The 16,968-nt window shown below is 50.3% G+C and overlaps 2 protein-coding genes and 1 long non-coding RNA gene across 3 annotated transcripts; 2 read left to right on the plus strand and 1 right to left on the minus strand.

Moving 5' to 3' along the window:
• Positions 1-1,002: 1,002 nt before the first annotated feature.
• LOC127777336 (uncharacterized) lies at positions 1,003-2,126 on the plus strand. Its single transcript, XR_008018316.1, has 2 exons — positions 1,003-1,394; positions 1,500-2,126. It is a non-coding gene; the product is annotated as an uncharacterized LOC127777336 (long non-coding RNA).
• A 338-nt stretch (positions 2,127-2,464) lies between these two features.
• Positions 2,465-6,896, plus strand: LOC127777224 (BTB/POZ domain-containing protein At1g04390). The gene is made up of 8 exons (XM_052303783.1): positions 2,465-2,664; positions 2,929-3,052; positions 3,193-3,709; positions 3,820-3,950; positions 4,038-4,444; positions 4,558-5,682; positions 5,969-6,121; positions 6,298-6,896. The coding sequence occupies exons 1-8, from the start codon at positions 2,501-2,503 to the stop codon at positions 6,740-6,742; spliced, it is 3,066 nt and encodes a 1,021-aa protein (XP_052159743.1). The 5' UTR covers positions 2,465-2,500; the 3' UTR covers positions 6,743-6,896.
• Positions 6,897-13,962: 7,066 nt separating this feature from the next.
• LOC127775703 (uncharacterized) lies at positions 13,963-16,156 on the minus strand. The gene has a single exon (XM_052301990.1). It carries the CDS (start codon positions 15,469-15,471, stop codon positions 14,233-14,235), a length of 1,239 nt encoding a protein of 412 aa, XP_052157950.1. The 5' UTR covers positions 15,472-16,156; the 3' UTR covers positions 13,963-14,232.
• Positions 16,157-16,968: the final 812 nt, after the last annotated feature.

A 16,968-nucleotide genomic window follows, 5' to 3' on the forward strand; every position in this document is an offset into this window, starting at 1 on the left:
CTAATTGTATTTTTATATGGACTCTATACTCTACTTCTAATATTCCTTATTTTTAATTCCGAATTTCAGTTATTTCCTAATTGTTTTTTTATAAGGAATCTAGTCTCCTCTTCTAATATTCCTTATTTATTTTTTAATTCTGAATTTCAACTATTTCTAAATTGTATTTCTATATGGACTCTAGTCTCCTCTTCTAATATTCCTTATTTATTTAATTCTGAATTTCAGTTATTTCTAAATTGTATTTCTATATGGACCCTGTTTTTTCTTTTTCTCCAATTAATATAAGAATTTCTAGGCCATGAGAGCGAACGTGGAGATTCTTTTTTTCTATTCCTTTGATAATATAATAGATTAGCATTTCACCAATTTGTATTCGCAAACAACATTTAAAAATCACTCCATGAATTATTTTGTAAAAAGAGTGGTGCGCCCATGAGCTATCATTTGGTGCCCTAGTTAGTTGATGAACTGGGTGGCGCAAAGTCCACATATCATAATTTGAATCGTCATGTGTTTGTGTGCACGTACCGGATACAAACAATTAGTACTATTGTTTGCCTTCCAGCGTATATAAGCCATTGCGAAATTTTAAATTTTAAAACATAGTTTTAGAGTTGATGATGGATTTTATTTTACTATTGGATTTTAAATCGCTAAACACACACACATATTAAAAAGGAATAAGTTCATCTGAGGTCCCTTAACTTGTCAACGAATCCGATTTTCGTCCTTCAACCGAAAAACCAGATAGAACGGGTCCCTCAACTATTAAAACCGGTGCAGACTAGGTCCCTCGGCAGTTTAGATAGCGGTTTTGGCTGACGTGGCGTCTACGTGGCTAATTTGACTCAATCTTCATCTGACATGGCATTAACGTGGCAATTCGATTTAGAAAAATAATAATACCCGTGGGACCCACATGTCAATTTCACACACCAAATAAAAAAATGGTGGGGCCCATACATGTCATCCTCAAATCCCCTACGGCTGCTGCTGCTCTTCTTCCTCCTCCCGTTCTTCGCGGCGGCTCCTGATGGAGCGGGGTGGGGGGAGCCGGGGAGCGGCGTGAATGTTGCCGCGGCGACGCTGTGCCGCCGCCCTTCTCCCCACCGGCCGCCTGCCGCTGTTCTTCTCTCTCTTCGCGCGCGCTCGCCGGCCGTCCACTTCCGCCGGGAGGCCTCTCCGCCACCCTCGTCGGCCTCCCCGCGTCCTCCCTCCCCGCTATCTCATCTCCAGCTCGTCATCTCCCGGTGGGGCGGCGGCGCGTGGCGCTAGTAGTCGTCGTCGTCGGGCAAGTAGCTAGGGAGATCTGCCGCCCTACCCTGGCCGCCTCCACCGCGCCTTCGTCATCGACCCACCGGCCACCGTCCCTCTTCTCCGTCCTCTGGAAGGTATACGTCACACTTGATTTCGTGTTCTCATGTAATACGTGTGCATGGTGATGGTGATGGCGAGTGTGGGAGATGGATTGTAAAAACGTGTGCTGTGTTGTGCAGGGAGTGAGGCCGTTCGTGGAGTTGGCGCCAGCGACGGCGGTGGTGTGCTCGCTGGACTTCGAGAACTTGCTGGAGCCTGGAGGACGCGTCGTTCACGGCGTACCCGCGGACGGCGTCGCTGAGGTTCGAGCCGGCGGCGGCCCTGCTGGCGACCGGGACTAAGGGCGTCGGCGTCGGCTCCGCCTCGTCGCGGTTCTCCGTCACTGTGTCGCACGACAACACCCTCAAGCCGTGGTACCTGTCCACCACCACGCCGTCGTCGGTGGGGCCTCGCTCCGTGGTGCCGACCTCCAGCCCGTCCCTCATCGGCGCGTCGCCGCTCTTGACGCGCTCCTTCTCCTTCGCCTCCCCCGCTACACGCTCCACGACGCCGCCTGTCCACCGCAGCGCACCGCTGACGCCGTTCTCGGCCAAGGGCGGGCAAAAGACGCTGGCGCTGCCGCCGGCCTGCTCCGACCTCCACCCGCCTGCTATGCAGGCCGAAGAAGGGAGAAAGAGAGAAGGAGAACAGAGAGGAGAGATGACATGTGGGGCCATATGGGCCTAACCTTTTTTTTATTATTTTGTGCGTGAAACTGACATATGGGTCCCATGTGGTTTATTATTATATTTGGATTAAATTGCCACGTAAGCGCCACACAAGTGCCACGTCGAATGAAGACCCAGTCAAACGATACACGTAGGCACCACATCGGCTAAAACCAGGGTCAAATACTGCCGAGGGACCTCGATTGCACGGTTTTAAAAGTTGGAGGACGTGTTGTACCTGGTTTTCCGGATTAGGGACGAAAATCAGACTGAGCGACAAATTGAGGGACCTAGAGTGAACTTATTCCTATTAAAAAACTTATCTCATAAGACGTTAGGGAAGTGGAAATGCAGCCCAAGAAAGGCCCAAGAAAGGTCCAACTCGCCTAGTAGGCCCTCCCGTCTCTCTTCCATCTCTCTCTTCTAGTCCAGAGTCCAGACGCTTTACGCAACTGCGGCGAGCCGGCGACGCGATGCGTGCGGCGGCGGCGGCCTCCAAGGCGGCGGGGAAGGAGAAGAGCAGGAGGAAGGGCGGCGGCGGAGGAGCAGGAGGAGGAGGAGGCGAGCAGCTGCTCACCGACCAGGTCCTCTCCCTCCGCGCCCGCCTCCACCACGCCCTCGCGCTCGGCCTCGCCAAGTATAATTTCTTACTTTCCGATAATTACTTGCTCTTCAGTAGTCGCAGGCTTGCAGTAGGATCCCGTACGCGCCATTGATTTACTCTGGTCCTGTAATTTCTGTAGTTTAGCTTGTTAAGAAAGGAGTTTGCTTGTACTAACTAGGAGAAAGGGGAATTGAACAGAAATAACTATAACTACTGTGTGAAAGTTCAGACGGATGGCGATTTTGCAAAGATGTACTCCATTTGAGATCTTTGTGTGTGTGTGTGTATACTTGTCAGGTCTGATGGAGGTCCAAAGAAATGGCAGTCTACTGATGCTGGAATACAGTCTCATGTGCTCAAAGCAGCATCAGCCTTTCTTGGCTGTTTGACCAATGAGATGCTGCGGCTTCCTCCTATAAAGGTATACCTTGCTTTTGTCTGTATAGCCAACATGCTATAGCCAAACTTTGATCTTCCTTCATGTTTCCTCCGTGTGATATTCTTGCTGGCCAGTGTGGTAGTGGTCGAATTCTGAGGACTGTTCATTTATCTGTTAACCAGGAGTCAATTTCGGATATACTCATAGCATTGGAAGGTATTCTTCAGTCCAAGAATGCGTCTGTTCTGATCCAAGCAACTGATGTTAGTTTGAAGTTAGTTTCCAGTGTAGGAAATTTAGCTCGCCAATACCCGGTTTTAGAGATCGTTACATGCCTCGCGAGTCAGCTTTCTGCAAGCCAGATAACTATAGCTGTCTCATCTGCAAGTACATTGAACTGCATACTGAACACCCTAGCGACAGCGAGAAGTTCGATTCATGCAGAAATTTGGGAAGCTTTGGAGAAAACCGATGCAGTTACAAGTGTCATTGGAGCTCTGCAGAATTACTCCCCTGATGTCCATCCATTAAACTATCGGATGGAAATGATGTCTCTGCTAAGAATTATACTGTGGATTTGGCCTTCTTCGAGATACCATGTATGGAGTAACCGCAACTTGATGGGGAAGCTAGCAGAATACTGTGTTGCCTCTGAAATGGATGTTGTTGTTAGAGTCCTCAAGCTATATGCTGCTTTAGGTACACCTTTTTTGGTAATTACCTTCTTTGACCTTTGTATTAGAATCTGCATAGATCTTTTTGCTATTCCTTTAGTTTCATCTTATCTTCCAAATCTTACTGTAATCCAGCTTTATGTGGGAATGGTGCAATGGTCCTTCTGAATAATGAAGACTTGATGGCTAAGGTTGGTGCGCTTTTGGGGAAGTCAAATCCATCTATTGCTAGAATTGAAGCATTGAAATTCTATCAGATTCTTTTGGTAAGAGAATTAAAATGTGACGATTAATTAATACAATTGTTTTTTTTAAATATGCTGTAAGATTTGAAACCAAAATGTGATCTGCAGCGATCTTCAAAGGGGTGCGATCTGTTAATGGCTCCACACTATCAACACATTATTGAAGGCACAATCAATGCGATGTCTAGAGATGATGAAAGATTGTTAACAATAGAGGGCTGCCGCACTGCACTGCTGGTCCTTCGTTATGCTGGGGATCATCATCGGCTCTTTTGGTCTCATGCTATTGATGATGTATTATATAAGATTCTTACTGGTGGCTGCACCTCTTCACATAAAGCCAATCAGATTTTGTGCCACGACAAGCTTTTTAATATGGTTTCCGTGAACTTTATGGATATACATTCTTATGTGTGGGATATACTTGGAAATCTAGCAGTACATTGCAAAAATGAGTATCTCTCTGTTAGGAAAGGGCAAGACTCTGCCTTGCAGGCACTAATACATTGTGTTTGGTAGGTACTAGGTATTAATATTTCCTCATCTTGTTATAATTTTCTCGAGTGCTATTATGAACTTACAGATGACTTTCTGTATGCCGATTTATATGTTCTGTCCTCTTTTGCAGCTCACTTGCAGCAGATGCTATGCAGAAAAGCAACACCATGAAATTATCCAAGGATGTGCATGAGCCAGCTTTGAGGACTGTTCTGATGATGCTTGTCTCACCCAGTGGATACATTTTGTCTGAGGCAAGTTCTAAACTCTTACATGTTTTACCTTTAGGTGATGACTGTTTGAATATTCTGTTCACGTCGTTAGAATCAAATACTACAAGAAGCATTACTGCATCTTTTGACAATGTCAAAATTATGTCCAACCTCTTGAGCCTAGCGGGCATGGTGATGTTACAACCTTCCAATAATTCCCTTAACACGAGAAGAGCTGTAGCTGTACTATCCACCATTATCAAGGAATGTGTACACAATAATATACATATCACGAGGCCAAAAGTTGTTTCTCATCTGCAATTTTGTTTTGAGGGAGGTTCATGTTGTAGTCTTGTTAAAGAGTGGGAAGGTGAGAATATTGCTTTAATCTATGGTCTCATGGTGTTGTTTAATCTGCTGAAGAGCATCAATTTTGTTTGTATCCACTGTAAAAGGAATTTGGATGTGGGGATTGTGTGCAATGATTGCAGAGATCATTATAGTGAAGGTCTGATTAGAATTCTTCAAAATGCGTCATGTCAAAACTTGAGCCCAGGACTGAAGTTGTACATTTCACATATACTGAGTTTGTTTGGCCTATGTGGTTTTCCAAGCAAGTTGGGAGGAAAGATGAGAAGGGCCTTAGATGATAATGAGCTAGCTGATCTGGAACTGTTGCTTTCAAATGGTGAATCTTTAAAAGCTCATACAGCCATCATTTCAGTAAGGTGTCCAAAGTTGTTGCCATCTGCAAAATCCCTTGGTAGTGATGGAAAAATTACTGATGAATGGGGCAGATCACTTTATCATGTTCGAATGTCTGATCGTGTTGATAGTTGTGGCTTGAAGAAAATTTTGGAATACGCATACACAAATTTTGTCATGGTAGATGATGACAACATTAAGCCAGTAAGGACACTTGCGAAGTATTGTCACTTGAAATCATTACAAGAGATGCTTCAAAAAGAGCAGCCCAGGTGGAACTCTGATTGTCCTAGATATGACCTTACTGCAGCACTTGAACCAGTTAAATGTTCATTCTCGTAAGTTCTTCCTATAATCGCTATTTTTATTGATTCCAACTTGTGAGCCAAAAGGCAGTCTGATCCGCCTTCAAAGCACTTTTGGTTATTCTTAGCACTGTCCTAGTCTTAGCAATTTTTCATTCTTTAGCTACTTTGAAGAGTTACTTTTTTTTGTTTACTAGAGCGTCAGAAGTCAGAACAGATCATACAGCACCTTGCATATAAAACGGAAACCACCTTGCATTTTGTTCTGTCTAGTCTTGTTGACTTGTGTTGAAGCCCCCCTGATCCATATTAATTCCAGGGACATAATTCTGGAGGCTCAGTCAAACGAAGAAATGAAGTGTTACCATGGCTCATGCCAACTCTCGACTTCGCATGTTCACTGCCATAAAATTGTACTGAGCATGAGCTGTGATTACCTTCGGGCATTATTTCAATCTGGGATGCATGAGAGGTGAGCCTTTTGTCAGTAACTTTCTACTTGCTGACAACCCATTACCCTGCTTGTTGGAACTGCAGCGAATTCTCAATTGTTATACTGTTTTAAAGAGCACCCTCATGCATATTACTGGCACTTGCAATGCTATTTCACATATCCTCCAAACTATCGATAATAAACCATTCATGCAGCTTCTCAGAAGTTATCAATGTTCCACTGGGGTGGCAAGCGCTGGACAAACTGGTCCACTGGTTCTACTCAGGCGAGCTACCCAAGATCGACCCCGATTGCCGATGGCGAAACCTGAACAGCGAGGAGCAGCTTTCTCAGCTGCGGCCTTACGCCGAGCTGTCATCCCTGTCTGAATTCTGGTTCCTGGAGGGAGTGAAGGAGGAGAGCCTGTCAGTGGTCACCTCCTGCCTGAGTTCCACCAGCACGGCCGCCTCCGTCGAGTTCGTCGTCTTCGCGGCGCAGCTGGGTCAGTGGGAGATGGTGGAGGCCGCCGTCGGCAGCGTCGCCCATCTGTACCCCAAGCTGCGGGACTCCGGTCAGCTGGAGCAGCTTGATGATGATGTGCTCAACATGCTGCGGACAGAGTATGTCAGGTATTCACAGCACGGCGGTAGAAGTAGCTGAATTTAACACGGGTGATCATGCTGGATTTGCTTGTATCGTGCACTGTATCATGTGGTGGCGTACATCGAAATGTGGTGAGATCTGCACAGATACTACAACATGTAAAATTGCAATTGCAATGATTTGAGCTGTTTCTTGTGTTCATATTGTATTTTTGAAACGATTTTGTTCATCTGGTGTTCATAAATGTTTCACATTTTTTACCGCTCTGCTCGTCACAATGTGGTATCTCGAAGGATCTGGATCGTGGATCAAAACTGGTCTATCACGATTGCTTCCACGTGTCCCACCGAGAAAAAGCGACAAAACGAGAGCAAATCACTGAAAACCGGATATAACGCCTCCTTCATCTCTGAAAATCAGAGCAAATTATCTCCCTCAGTGGTTTTGCCGGCGGTTTCGTTCGACGTGGCATTGTTGACCTAGCTGACAAGCTGACTCAGCGTGGTGGGACCCACATGTCAGTGTGTAGCGCGCGCTCTCTCTCCCTTATCTCTCTATCACCCGGTCTTTCTCTTCACCCCGGTGCGGCTCGTCGACGTGGGTCAGGCGCAAGGCGGCCGGGCGGTGCGTTGCGACGGAGAGAGGTAGCCGTGCGGCGGCGGTGATGCGGGAGAGCGCACGGCAGCGGGCGGCGCGGTGGTTGGCTACGGGCGGCCGTGCGCAGTGGGCCAACCTCGCGCGGGCACGGCGGATGGCGGCGGCTGGCGAGGCCGGGCACGGTGCGGCGCGGCGCGTGGCGACCTGGCGCGGCCTGATGGCGGCGGCACGACGCGGTTGGCCGGCGGGGCTCGGCCGTGCGGCGGCGAGGCGCGGTCGATGGTGGCCTGGCACAGCCATTTCGCGGGCGCGACGCAGGTCACGGAGGCCTTTGCGGCGTGGCGCGCGGCGGCCTCGTGCAGGCGCCGGCGAGGCCAACGGCCGGCGCTGCGGGCGCGGCGCGCGCGGACGGCTATGCGGCCAGGGAGGCGTGACGGCTGGCCGGATCGGCGCCTGCGCGGCTGGCGACCGACGTCCGTCGGCGCCTTCTTCCCCCTTTTCTTTTTTTCATTTCTTCTCTTCTTTGTTTCTTTGTTGCTCCGGCGATTCGCTCGTCATGGAGTTAGGCTTGGAAATCCTTCAATTGTGAGTTGTTGCATAGTGCCGCATGGTCCTGTAGCATGGTGATGACGTGTCTTCATTTGGTTGGTTGGCCATGTTGCCCATCCTGTTGCATGCTGAGTCTTGTATATGTAGGTCGGTAGATGCATGTGCGCTGCTTGTCGCAACGTATCATGAGGTCGACGCGCTGGGGATGTCGTGTGGTGGCGGACGAAGATGGTATCATGAGGGTCGTGTGGCAGCGGCGGGCGGCCGGCCGTGGCTCCGGCCGTCCATCGGCAGGGCCCAGGCGAAGGCTGCTTGGAGAAGCTGCGTGTATTCGTCACCGGTGAGTGCGCATGGTTCGGCCGCAATGATGGCCTCCGACGTGGTGGCTGTCATCACGAGCAGCATGTAGGTGGCTTGGTAGAATTGCGTGGCGACGGTTTAATGCTTGGATTCCGGCGAGGTGGTTGCCGGCGTCCTGGCCGGAGAAGATGGAGAGGACGCGGACGCCATCGTGGATGGCCGCGTCGAGCGCAGCGAGGATATCAGCGTGAAAGCGGTCGCCGCCGCTGACGCGGCATTCGTCGCTGGCGCCTCTCCCCGCCGGCCGCCACACCCTTTCCGTCTCCCCGCCGCCGATGCCCAGCTCCTCTCCGCCAGCCTACTCCCCGTTCGTCGATAGCGAGCGCCGCTGCCGCCAACGAGGGCCACCGCTGGCCGCTGCCCGCCTCTGGTTCTCTCCGCCCGTCGCTGGTCGCGCCCCTCCCCCGCCGCATGTCGCCGAGCCCCGCCGGCCAAACGCGTCGTGCCGCCGCCATCAGGCCGCGCCAGTTCGCCGCGCGCCGCGCCGCCCAGTGCCCGGCCTCGCCATCCGCCGCCATCCGCGGTGCCCGCGCCAGGTCGCCGCGCGCCCCGCCGCCCGTAGCCGACCACCGCGCCATACGCGCCGCCCGCCGCCGTGCGCTCTCCCGCATCACCGCCGCCGCACAGCTACCTTCGCCCGGCCGCCTTGCACCCGACCCACGTCGACGACCCGCACCGGGGTGAAGAGAAAGGCCGGGGGAGAGAGATAAGGGAGAGAGAGAGTGCTACACAATGTCATGTGGGTCCCACCACGCTGACTCAGCTTGTCAGCCGGGTCAACAACGCCACGTCGGACGGAACCATCAGCAAAACAACCGAGGGAGGTGATTTTCTCTGGTTTTCAGAAATGAAGGAGGCGTTATACCCGGTTTTCCGGTTGAGGGATATTCACATAAGCGCAAGAGATGAAGGAGGCAAAATGGATTTATTCCTATGATTATCCCCGTGGGGACAATGATGTACTGAGCCCATAATGGCCTGACAATCTTGGGCCATAAGTATAATTTTAGCCTTAGATAAAGTCCACTTTGACTCTCTTAAAAAGTAGGCCAAATCTAATTAGTGCCCCTTAACTAGAAAACCGATAGGACGACTCCACAAACTACTAAAACCAGTACAATTTAACTCCTCCAGCGGTTTTGGAGGGCTTTTTTGCTGACGTGGCGTTGACATGGCGGTGTTGACCCTGTCTTCATCCCATGTGGCGCTTATGTGGCATTAGAATTTAAAAAATGTCTATGGGACCCATATGTCATTCACACACAAAATATATTGTGGGGCCCACATGTTATCCTTTCTCCTTCCCTTCTTCCTCCCTCTCTCTCCCATCTCTCTCTTTTCTCTCCCCTTCGGACGCACGCGGAGAACGGGAATCGGCTCGGCGGCGGCGCAGGCGGGGGCCAGAGTGGTGACGGCGGTGTACAGGTGGGGGCAGAGGGCGGGCGAGATCTCGGCGGCACCGCCTCTCCACTTTCCCTTCTTTACCCCCGGCAACGGCGGACGGGGGCGGTGGCGGTGCGACGATGAGGACGATGGCGACCACGAGCGGCGGCGGCGGTGAGCGGCAACTGCGGACGACAGCAACGATGATGTACTGGAGTGGCAGTGGCGCGACGACGGCGACCACGGCGACGACGACAGGATTTCTTCGATTTTATTTTTTCCTTTTTTTCCGTGCGGGTGGTATAATTTGACCGCACGAGATAATCGATTATCCCGTGCCGTTGGGTCGCCCGCACACGAAAATATTGGTTTTCGCAGACCCCTGGGTGCAGACGGGTGCTACCTCTGCACGGAAAAATGAATTATGTACTAGTGTTAATATCCAAATAAGTCTAGTGCGACAATAATTTTATACAACGATCCATGAAAACATTACCAAAGCTAATTTGTTTTATGCTGTAATAATGTAATATCTGTAAAATCAAAGTGTGTTTGATTATTATTTTTAATGAATAATTAGAATATGAGATTATTGGTTTTTATATTTGAAGATTATTGGCAAAGTGGTGGTTTTGGAGATGATTGGAATTTTCATATGGTGAATAGGGACTATTGTCAGATTGGGTATGGTCACATCGGGCTATGGTTGTCGGTCACACCGGCTAGCCCGCGGTCTGATCGGTAGACACTGTGTCAGTTTCGGTTTCAGGTTGATTCTTTGAATATCCATGGATAATTCATGTCTATGACTTCTAGATAGATACTATGCATATGTAATATTGATTATTTGCTATGCGTCAAGTTGGTGAAAACTTGTGCCTGGATATGGTTTCTTGGTTGATGCATGTGTAGGTGATTCTTAATGCCTCGGGAGAGCATTGCCGGTAATAGATTGGGAGTCAACTTGGGAGAAGATGACGTCCGGTCAATCAGGATATCATGCGGGATGCTTAGGCTAAAAATCAATGCATGTGGTTGGTGAAGATTTCATATGGAATACGATGGATATATTGTTTGCGTGTGAGATATGAAGTCGAATTTGCAGGGAGTCCAAATTTGATACAATTGGAGTTTGTAAAGCTCGTTTCTTGTACGGGAAGGTTTCTAGGGGATTTAGATTGCGTACCTCGGGTATAAACAAAGAAGGAGGGTATGTCCTCCCGGGATCGTTTTTGAGAGAGTTGAGATTAGAGTAAAGTTAGGGTTTCGAGTTTAGTCGAAATTTTGATGAGGAGCGTTGTTGTTGCACTTCGTAAATACAAAGAAAAGTAATAAAGTTTCAATCTATTTTGATAAATTTTTTATTTGTGTTTGCTTGGGTGCGGCGGTCCAATCGACGGGACACCTCACACTTGCAGTCAGACCGACGGCATCGCACCGTTCAAACTGGCAGGAGCACGGTGGTCAGACCGACGACGGGTTCAGGTGACAGCGACGATCACATGGCAGTTAGACTGGGTGATCTACACCGGTCAGACCGGTGGCGCAGGTACAATCAGACCGGCGGATCAATTCCGGTTAGACCAATCTACATCGGATTCAAGGGTAGCTTTCAATTCTGCTAAAAGTTTCGGTTTTTTTGTACTACAATCATTCAACCCCTCTGATTAACTTAGTTCTTACTATTTGGTCCTTCGATATCATTCGTAACAGCAACTCCGGCAGTACGAGATGGGCATCAATAATGCAGGTGAAATTGCAGCATTTGGAGAAAGTATCAGAAGAAGCAAGATTTTAAACGAACTGCGTTAGCCTCGCAGGTCACAAGGCTAATGCACACGCGCGATCAGATCCGTGCATATTGAAACCAACGTTCCAGATTCATCGGTCCACCAACACCATCCATGGACGCCTCAACAAAATTTAACAAAACTTATACGGTCTGACCAGTGTAGCTCGCCCGGTCTAACCGCCATGCGATCATATCATCTGAATTTCGTTTCGAACTGGCACGATAAAAACGTTTTCATTCCGGCGATGATTAAAACTGCAAACGGTCTGAATCTAAAGGAAATTATTTCAACCGAACACAACGTCCAAATCGCTTGCCATCATTACCCAAAAGAAATAACCAAACACAGCAGCGAGACGTGATTAATTTGGCTCAGCACAGCAGCACAGTACAGAGAGCGCAGTACAGCCTGTCGTCCTCTCCACTGCTCCTCACTACAGTCCAAACTAGCGTTCAATAAACAAGAGATTAATTAAATTATTACTAGCTGCACCCATCAAAGCATAATCGCATGCAGCATCAGACCAAAACCAGGATTAGGACCATCCCTAATCAAATCCCATTTTTGTTTATCTTCTTTTGTTTTTTAGCCCAAGAGGGGGTACAGTAATTTAATAGCAGGTCGTCAGGAGGGCTGCCTCCCTGGTGTGGTGCAGGAAGTCACGACGCATTGGCAGCCGTCAGATGGCCGTCACTTCCAGGCTTGGAGTCGCATCAGACGGCGCAGGTGATAAGGCGAGGCGCAGGTGTGCTGAATTTCTGATGGAGATGATCATTTGCTTTTTTTCTGGCGGCTTTCGTTGCTGAACTCACGCAGCCATGCTCACTCATCAAAGTTTTGCTTTCACGCCTCATCAGCCTTCTGCGTGCCATGATTTCATCCGACTCTTTAAACGTTGTCAGCCATCACTACATGCCAAGATGTGCATACATTTCAGTAATTATTCGATGAGCACCTTTCCTTGTCCTCCCTTTTCCAATGCCCAATTATACACACAATCGAACACTGGTAATCGAGAGAGAGATAGAGAGAGAGAGAGTTCACAATCAGTCCATTCTTTCGCTTAGCATAACATACAACTTATAAATAATAAATTTATCAGTAAAATTTTATATCCATGTCCTTAGCACGATTAAAAAAAATACGTTAAAATAATATATATATAAACAAAACTATAGAATCAACTTTAAAAATAAATTTTAAAATTTACATTTTAGTTTATAAGTAGTATAAGCATAAGTGAATCGGCGAGGCTGAATGTTTTTTCTTTCTACTCATGCAAACCTTGCATTATAAGATGCAGGTTCTCTGCAGCACTGTACTGCTCACTCCCACCCCACGAATCCTTAGGCTCACATGTCAGCGAGTGGATCTCAATTGTGCGTTATCCCATTCTTGCTTCATGCAGCATCGATTATTGCATGTTTTTTTTCTGGTACATCCATTGCACAAAAGGTGATAGCTGTAGCATCATGGCACCACTGATCTCTCTGGAACACTGGCACCCACACACACATACACACACACTGCCAGTGTAGGCCCCGGCCCATACTCATCATCATCAAGCTGTGTCTGTGTCTCTCTGCCCTACCTACGCGCGCCTGCTGCGTCGCTGCAGGGCGCAGAGGCGAGGGGAGAGACGTAAACGTAACCAAGCAAAGCAACGCGCCCATGCGGCCGCCCGAGACGATGCAACGCGAGCAGCCGCAGAGCAGAGCAAGAGCCAACGGTAGGAAATGGCCACCACCACGACGATGGAGATCCGGAATTCGCGAGGAGCAGGGGGTGCCAAGTGCAAAGGCGTGGCAGGAGAAGAGGAAGAGGACACAGCAACAGCGTTGCGCACTGCCTGCTGCCACTGCTGCCTCGCGTTTACAGCTATAGAAAAAGGTCGCGGCGCAGAGCGCAGAGTAGCAGCAGATCACACACACCCACAGCAGCAGCAGCAGCGGAGCGGAGCGGAGGAGCGTCGCGTTGCAGAAATCGCAGCGGCAACTGGCAAGTGGGTGGGGTGGTGGGGAGGGGGGGGGGGGGGGCTCGTCGTCGTCAGCGGCGTCCCACATGTTGTACGTGGCCCGCGATAACGTGCGCGGCCGCGGGTGTCGCACGCGAGCAAAAACGGACCGTTTTTTGGGGGCGTTCGTTCGGTCGACTGGTGGCGTGGCGTGCGCGGCCATCGCGGTGATGAGCGGTTCGGCTTTTTTTTTTTCTCTTCGTCTGCGCGAATATTTAGAGAGGAGCACATGCGGCACAGTGGCCGGATCCAGAGCAGATCAAGCCGGTGGTGGATGGATGGATGGATGGACAGACCAGACCGGCTGGCTGGCTCGACCTCCTGTTTTTAAATTGAACTCTGGCCCGCCCGGCATCTACTACTGGCTACCGTTGCTGACTCCGATGCAGATAAGCTCAAACAATGAGGCTGTGATGCTTTGTGCGAGTGCGAGTGTTAACTGAACATCAAGTGAGATCAATTTTTGCTCTGCCCTAAAAATGCCACACCCATCATTTGCATGCATTGCAGTTTTTACAGCATTTCAACTTTCCACCAACACCATTTCGACAGTGTTTACTCCTGGTACAGATGAGAGGCAATTAAAAGAAGAAAGAAGATCAACTTTGATGGTGGGAGACAGAAACAAAATTCGGAATATACAGTTCTATGAGAAAGAAAGAAAGAAGAAAAAAAGAACAGTCAATTGATTAGACCTTCCATGAGGCGTCTCCAAAGAACAAACAAAATCAGTTAAAACCAAACTATCATCTCATCATGGCCTCCCCCTTTCCCTTTCCGTGCACTCATCATCCGGCAGCAGCAAACAAGACAAATCCCAACAACAACTAACCGGTCAAACAAGAGTCAAATTACCCACAAGATCTCCCCAGCTCGCCGCTCCACCCTTGCGGCGCCGCCGTCGTCTTCCGCCCCAGCGACGACCTCGTCCTCGCCGCCATGGCGTCCTTCGCCGCCGCGTCCTTCTTGTCCTTGAAGAACCCGAACACCGGCCGCGAGCACACCGGCACGTTCAGCACCACCGGCGCCACGCGGACGCCGGAGGAGTATGACCGGTCGACGGCGCGGGAGCGTGGCTTCGCCGCGGCGTGGAGGGTGCACGGTGAGCTGGAGCTGCGCTCCAGGCCCTGGAACACGATCTTGCCGGAGGAGTTCATGCGCGGGGAGTCGACGGAGAGGCAGCGCGGCGGCGGCGGCGGGGAGGGGCGGCGGCGCGCGGGGCTTCGGCCGGCGCGGGATGAGGAGGATGAGGAGGTGGAGTGGCGGTGGGAGGAACGGACGAGGCGGATGCGGGGCGGGTTGGGGTCAGCGGCGGAGTCGAGGGAGAGGCGCGGGATGTCGTCGTGGTCGTGGCCGGAGGAAGACGACGACGACGAGAGGGAGAAGCGGGAGGAGGCGAGGGAGAGAGACGCCTCCGAGTCGGAGCTGTCGCGGAGGAGCGGCGCAGAGGCGAGCTCCGACGCGGAGGCCCCGGACGAGCGGCCGTTGTTCCGTTGGAGCAGCAGCTTCAGCGACCTCGCCGCCGTCGAGTTCATCGCTCTCCCGGGGGTTCTCGCGGGCGCAGACGGCGGCGATGGCTTCGGGCTCTGCGCTGCCGCTCTCTTCAGCCCGAGCAACTCCCGCCACCGGCTCGAGCAGCTGGGCGCCTTAGGAGAGAAAACGTACGGGTCGGCGGCGTCAACCGCGGCGGCAGCCGCCCGTAGTGGCTTCATCGGCTCCGAAGGCGCCGGCATTGCCTCAGGCTGCGGCGGCCGTGGCGCCGCCGCATCCATCTCCGGCACAGCCGCCGCCTTCCGAAGCGGGAGCAGCTTCCCGTCGGCAAAGAGCTCGTCCGCCGGGAGCATGGTGGCGGAGCCCCCGAGGCTGAACTCGAAGTCGATGAAGTCCTTGGATATCGCCGGCTCCGGCGTCGTCGTCGTCGCCACCACCGCCGCGGCGGCCAGGGGCGAAGAACACACGACCACCGCGGCAGCCTCCTCAGCCCCGGCGGCGTCGCGGCTGAACGAGACACGCGGACCATGCCATCCACCGAACGGCATGATAGCCGCGGGCGCAGCTGCAGGCAAGTTACTCGCGACGGCGGAGGCCATGGCAGGCGGCGGCTAAGCGCATCAACGGTAAGCAGCGCGACAAGAAGAAGTATATCTCGTGGTACCCGATCTCACTAGACTGCCGGTACGGTACTAATCACACACACTGGTTTTTATGGGTGTCACTAGATAGGGCTAAGGTGTGAGGCGGGGTAAAGGCGCGTATATATAAGCTGGGTAAAGGTAGTAAAATCTCGAAATGTTTTTCGATCTGGCGGCGACCGACCGAGGAGGTGAGGGTCTCCCGGTTCGCGGAAGCGCGCGGCAACGCAAAAACAAGTCCGGCCTTTGGGCGTTGCCGTTCCAGGTGAGCGCAGAGGCAAAGTGTGTTCGTCGGTTTCCGTGGGTTTATTTTTGCAACGGCGCCACCGGCCGGATCGGTACAGCTACGGACAGGCGAGATACAGAGGGGAAACCGTGGGGGATGTGCAATGGTTTTTTGAGATGTGTTTCTTCCTTCCCAGTTGCTACTCGGATCACCGTGGAATCTGTTTGTGGCTAGTAGGAGGATATGTGTTAGAAATTAGAATCTCCTGGTTCTGGTCTAATCAATTGTTACGTTTTCTACATCGAAAAATATGGGATAGTTGGCTAGTGGCTATATCGGTTCGATGTTGTACGTTCCTAGTTTACTTTTTACGATACGATGGGTGTAACGCGCAAAAATGTATTTTATATGAAATCAATAGATCAACAATGTAGAGTGTTGAAAGCAAACAATAACCTCTTATTATCTCGATGATGGTTTTTTTTTCTGTTAGCTAGGCTACTACTTAATCAATCGTATTTATGTCTGTACATATGTCGGCATTTCGTATGAGCATTTGCAGTTTTTTTTCTATGTAAATAAACAATTTTGATATACTATAGATCCATCCTTGTACGTAGTCCGTGATCTTAATTACAAGAGTAGGAGAAAACGGATCAGACAAGCATTCTTTGTTTATACGTGTAGACATCTCCTTATGTTACTCCTCTTGTACATGTGGGTTGTTTCTTTGGGGTGAACTTAGGAATCTTCCTAGCAAATGCCCTTGCTGTAAATTTACAGTACAGGATCAGGTGGGTACACCTCTACACATTTCAGAAGCTTTGGCGGGGAGCTTAGCTCTGCATTGGTGTTACTCGCAACTTTTGGAGGCAACCGCTGCATTAACAAACAGCACCAAAACCACATTTGAACGCTGCAGCATGTAATGTTGCAGTTTACTCGCACGGGGACAAACGATATCTATTTATTTGTACGCAGTAGAGTGTTAGGAGGAGGTGACAGAGCGAGCAAAACAACAAAAAGGACATGTGTGTATATAGCTCCAAGTTGGGATTTTATGAGTAGTACAGAAACCATGGATCTTGCTGGGTAGTAACCCCAGCTTTTGTCGTCCCATAAAGATGAGATGTCGATCCCTCGATCTCGCTCTCCTCTTTACGTGCAAAAATTAAAAAGGACATGGCCATTTTTGTGGCTTCATTTTCTCGACATTTAAATGGAAACAT

Source organism: Oryza glaberrima, chromosome 6 (assembly GCF_000147395.1).
Source record: "Oryza glaberrima chromosome 6, OglaRS2, whole genome shotgun sequence".
NCBI lineage: Eukaryota > Viridiplantae > Streptophyta > Magnoliopsida > Poales > Poaceae > Oryza > Oryza glaberrima.